The sequence below is a fragment of the Octopus bimaculoides genome, chromosome 3 (assembly GCF_001194135.2).
Source record: "Octopus bimaculoides isolate UCB-OBI-ISO-001 chromosome 3, ASM119413v2, whole genome shotgun sequence".
Taxonomy (NCBI): Eukaryota; Metazoa; Mollusca; class Cephalopoda; order Octopoda; family Octopodidae; genus Octopus; species Octopus bimaculoides.
In genome coordinates this window covers 38,109-43,568 of record NC_068983.1, presented here as the reverse complement: position 1 = coordinate 43,568, position 5,460 = coordinate 38,109, and the positions used below count along the sequence as shown (strand labels likewise).

Genomic DNA, 5,460 nt, shown 5'->3' with positions numbered 1-5,460 from the left:
TATATATATATATATATATATATTTACAATGGGCTTCTTTCAGTTTCCGTCTAACAAATTCACTCACAAGGCTTTGGTTGGCCTGAGGCTATAGTTGAAGACACTTGCCCAAGGTGCCACACAGTGAGACTGGATCCAGAACCATGTGGTTGGGAAGTAAACTTCTTACCACACAGTCATGTCTATGCCTACTTGTGTGTGTGTGTCTATCTACATGTACTCTGGTTGCAGCATAACTTGTGCCAACCCAAGTTGTAGAATAACTAACAACAAGAATATCTGTAATGCCTTGATGATGAGAACAATGGAATGATGAGGGTTTCACAAAGTGTTTGGTTCCAAGCAGTGATATTACCAAATATGAGACACCTGAAGAAGTTGGAGGGGAGAATGGCTGAAAGGTCGACATGGTAACAACAAAGATTTCTATATTGTAGAACAGTAGGGACATAGAGATGTATATTATAGAGGAGAGAGGATATATGGTTATATGTTGTAGAAAAGAGGGGGTGAATATATATATATATATATATATATATATATATATATATATATATATTATATAGTGGGGACATAGAAATGTATAAGATAGAGTAGAGGGATATAAAGGTTATATATTATAAAACAGAGGGAGGAGTATAGAAATATACAAATATATTATAAAATAGAGGGAGGGGGAAGATATATTATTAAATTGTAGATGAGGATCAGCTTAAAGAGTAGCTGTCAATATACTATGAAATTCATTGAGTAGCTACTCTCACATTGTGGTACTCACTCTGTATTAATAACAATTCATTGTGACTAGAGACCGTATTGAAGTAAGCTAGATCAACCTGGTTATATTGCTGGTATTTAAACGGTATGAAAGGGGAAATAGATCACCATGGCATGAATAAACAATGATAAATCCATAGATACTGTGTTGGGTCTCAGATAATCTTTCTTCTTACATTATTTGCATCCAGCCTTCATCATCATCAGCATCATCATCATCAAAATAATCAGAAAAAAAAACAACCTGTCTCTATTAACTGAGTCCAATTTGCCAATTCCTGCCAATCATCATAGAATATGTTTTTGAATGCAAATCTCTCGCAAATTGTTTCCTTTTGAGGTGATTACAGAAGTTGATTGATCTTTAGATTGATTAATTGATTGATTTCTTCATAATAATTTCTCTGAATCTCCAACTATAACTCGGTTCCTCCTATCAGTAGACTTATCACATCTCAATAATTATGGCCGGACAAATAACAATTGACAGAAATAATACAGAGAAAAGTTACACATTAGAGATTGTAGCATCACAGAAACAAAAACAAGAAAATATTAAAAAAAAATAACTGGTTAAAAAAAAAAAGAAAGGAAAGTGGTTGTAATTATAAGTTCCTAATAAATAAATAATTTACTTCAACAAAACTTGCTGTTTCTTTTGAACATGAGGCACTGAGATATGGTTTGTATCAGTGTTGCTTGCAGGGCTGCAATTTGTATAAAAGAGTAGAGAAGAATTTAAGTGATGCACTTTGATGTCAGATTGCTAACAATGGTCACATTGAAAGCTTTCTGTTCTGTAGTGTGTGTTGTAGTGTGTCTTTTGAGGTGAGTGGCTGTAGAGAAAGCTTTACCACATATTTGGCAGGCATGAGGTTTGATTCCTGTGTGTGTTTGACTGTGTCTGTGAAGATCTGAGCTGCGGGTAAAGGCTTTCTGACATACTTGACATGAATGTGGCCGTTCACCACTGTGGGTTGCAGTATGACGACGTAAATCAGAAGAACGAGAAAAATATTTTTGACAGAGTGTACAGCCAAAGGGTTTGACCCCTGTGTGAGTTGCTAAATGGCGTTTTAAGTCAGAACTGCGAGAAAAAGATTTTGAACAGGTGAAACAAGAAAATGGTTTTAGCCCCGAGTGAGTAAGGGAATGCATTTTTAGATGGTAGTTGCGACTGAAACACTTATGGCATAAACTGCACATGTATGGCTTACTTACAGTATAACCACTGTTTGTTTGTGTCACTGGGTTACTACTGGATAATTGAATAAGATGTGTGGCTAAATTAAGAGTTTCCTGGCAGACATTGCCTTCACTTACTATTTCATTATCTGTTTCACAATTGTATGCAATTGTACCACAACATTCTTCTTCTTGCTCTAAATCTGATGGATTTGATAACTCAAGTTTATCACTGTTGTCCAAATCCTCACCGGTTCTGATATCAGCTTCTTCAAGCTGTAGTGAATGCTCGTAAGTTGGGTTGCCAATACAAGTAGTGTTAGATTCATTGGTGTCAAAAACATTACTATTTTTGAAGGTTTCCAACTGTTGTTGCTGATCATAATTTTCAAGCTGATCTGCTCCGTCTCTCTCCGTCACTGTCACAATGGCTATAGGATTGTCGGCATCAACCAATTCACTTTTATCATGTTCTTGCATGTCAGGTTGGAGACATTCGTTTACAGTGTTTATTTTGGTGTTATTGACAATAGAATTAACATCGTTTGTATCCGGAGGGTTCTCATCTTCCGCTTTCAGCACACTTTCACGGCCATGACCAAGAGTATGTTGCTTCAAAATTTCGGAGAATTCCTTTTCACATATTTCACATGAGAACAGTTTCTCCATTGAGGTTGGAGCACAATAATCCAATGTAATAATTAGTATTGATAATTACAGAATCAAGGAAAATATAATGATGTGTAACACCATAACAAATTGGTAGAGACTGAAATATAAAAAGAAAAAAAAATAATTAAGCCCATATAAAGTAAATATAATAAATTAAGATTAATTAATAGTAAAGACAAGCCAACATATAAAGATATAATTTGTTCAATTACTAATTACTTATAACAGTTAAACAAGTCTTCAATCCCTAAATCTGGAAAGCTGTAAAAATACTATTTATAGTCTTCAGCATGTTTACTGTGAATATTCAATAGTCTAATGTTTAATTACAGATGTTCACTTATAGCATATCTACTGGGCTACGGTCATATGCTAAAGCATAAAATATTGCAAGAGGCAGTGAACTTATTCTACCACAACTATCACACACACACACACATATATGTAGAAAAGGCATAGGTAGAAGCTTCATAAAATGTACCCAGTGCAAGCTATGAGAGGTGCAACAATATCAGAGGAAAGTTAACAGGGAAAATAGTCTTTGTGTGTGGCAGATGCACAGGTACAGTAAAGACTAGAAACGTACAGAAAATAGAGTGGGGATACCTAGAAGTAGTTGATAGCTTCTGTTATCCAAGGTGAGCATGTCAGCAGTGGAGGGGGAGGCACAGAGAGCAAAGCTGCTAGAATAAGAATAGGCTGGGTAAAGTTCAGGGAGCTTCTATCTCTTTTGGTAACAAAGGGTCTCTGCCTCAGAATGAAAGACAAACTGAATGATGCCTTTGTGCAAACAGCAATGCTTCTTGGCAGTGAAACATGGGCTGTGACTGCAAAGACTTGTAAGAAATGAAGCTAGTATACTTTGTTGGATGTACAATGTCAGTGTGCATATTTGGCAGAAAATAAGTGTTTTGAGAGAAAAGTGGGGCATAAGAGGCATCAGATGTGGTGTGCAAGGGAGACAACTGCATTGGTATGGTCATGTGATGCATATGGATGAGGACAGCTGCATAAATGCTGATATCTAACTGTGGAGGAACCAGCAGAAGAGGTAGACCTAGGAAAACAAGGGGATGAGGTAGTGAAGCATGAGGCAATGACAAGTGACCGAGATCCTTGGCAATATGTGCTTGAGAGGACTCAACAAGTCAAGTGCAGTGATTGTTGCCGGTAGCATGATCTTTGAATGGTGGGTGTGTCAGAGGTCATGACAAGAGACCGAGACCACTTTCAATATGCCGTACTAAGAAGACTCGCGAAGCCAAGTGAAATCATAGTCATGGCCATTGCTGATGTCACGTAAAAAGCAACCATCACACTCTTGGAGTGATTGGCATTAAGAAGGGCGTCCAACCGTAGAAACTATGTGAAATCAGACTGGAACCTGATGCAGCTCTCCAGCTTACCAGTTCCAGTCAAACCGTCTGACCCATATCAGCATGGAAACTGGACATTAAATGACGATATACAAGTGAGAAACTGGAATTTTGCAATATTATTTTATTCCCTTAGTTTTACATATTTACACTTTTATTGCCTTCAAAGTATTCTCCATTGGAAGCAGTCCTGGAACTCTTGTGAAGCGGTGCCTTTTAACGCCACCGTCATTTTTTTCTTCACCTCTTCCACATCTGCAAATTCCTTAGCACCAGCTTCCATCACCAATGATGACCTTCAAAAACAGGTCTAGATAAATTTCCAACTGTTCTTTCAGTTGTGACTGCTTTTGATCTTCTATGAGCAAGGCACAAATTTTGCTGCAAATCTTTTCATTCACAATTCTTCACTCAAAATATATTGGCAAGAGCTCCAGAACAAACCAGTTATATCAACAAGTTCATCAATTGTGCAGTGACGGTCCTCTAAGATCAGTTCAAGAACTTTCATGATGTTTTCATTTGTTTGGGTAGTTGACAGTTATCCTGAACAAGGTTGGTCTTAAAGTGACAAGTGAGCATTCCTATAACATGGAAACCACTCATAAACTTATGTTTTGCTCATGGCAGTATCCTTGTAAGCTGTTTGAAGCATGACAACTGTTTCGGCTGCCATTTTCCTCAGCAGAAAACAGAATTTCATGGAAGCACGCTGTTCCTTCGTTTGAGCCATTGCAAAAATCAATAAACAGGAGAGAAGAACTGCAAAACAAAGACACACCATGTAGTAGTAAGATTTAAACCGAATCCACCAGTTGGTAGACGGATAACTGAGGGTGGCATCAAGTGACTTATAGCAGTGGAAGCCTGAACTACAACGGGCTTGTCCCACTGAGAATGTTCTTGGTTACTTTTGGGTACTCCCTTGTATATACATTTATATGTGTATCAGGTCATCCCATAAGTTCTGTGTGAATTTTGAATAAAGAAAACAAGTGATCAAATGTTATATTTAATTGAAATTTAATCATCAATGTACTTTCTCTGATTATCTATGATTTCCTTCCATCTATTTGCAAGCTTTTTAATCTCATCAATGTAAAACTCTTTTGGTTTCAAAACGAAGAACTCTGAAATGTCAGTATCGACCGCCTTCTGGCTTGCGAAAGTTATGTCCCCCAAATGATTCTGTAAACTACGAAACAAATGGTAGACTGAAGGAGCAAGGTCGGGAGAATAAGGTGAATGAGGAATTTTTTCCCAACCAAGCTCTTCGATCTTCTGTGATGTGATCTTTGCAGTGTGGGGTCGCACATTGTCCTGATGAAACATCACTCCTTTTCGATTCACTAAAGCGGGTCTTTCTTTCATCAAAGCTTGGTTCAAACGCTCTAATTGCTGACAGTAGACTTGAGCATTGATTGTTGTATTAGGTGGTAACAATTCAAAG

The 5,460-nt window shown here is 37.4% G+C and overlaps 1 protein-coding gene across 4 annotated transcripts in view; it reads right to left on the bottom strand.

Moving 5' to 3' along the window:
- Positions 1 to 5,460, bottom strand: part of LOC106883383 (uncharacterized) — a 34,702-nt gene that overhangs the window by 7,786 nt on the left and 21,456 nt on the right. For 2 of the 4 annotated variants that reach the window (XR_008263598.1, XR_001411126.2), the window contains exon 2: positions 1,413 to 2,731. Coding sequence is in view for 2 of the 4 variants with exons in the window: in XM_014934371.2 (XP_014789857.1) it covers positions 1,999 to 2,631 (633 nt within the window). In the remaining 2 variants the exon portion in view is untranslated. The remainder of the gene's footprint in view (positions 1 to 1,412; positions 2,732 to 5,460) is intronic. The other 2 variants (XM_014934371.2, XM_014934372.2) reach the window with 2 other exon arrangements.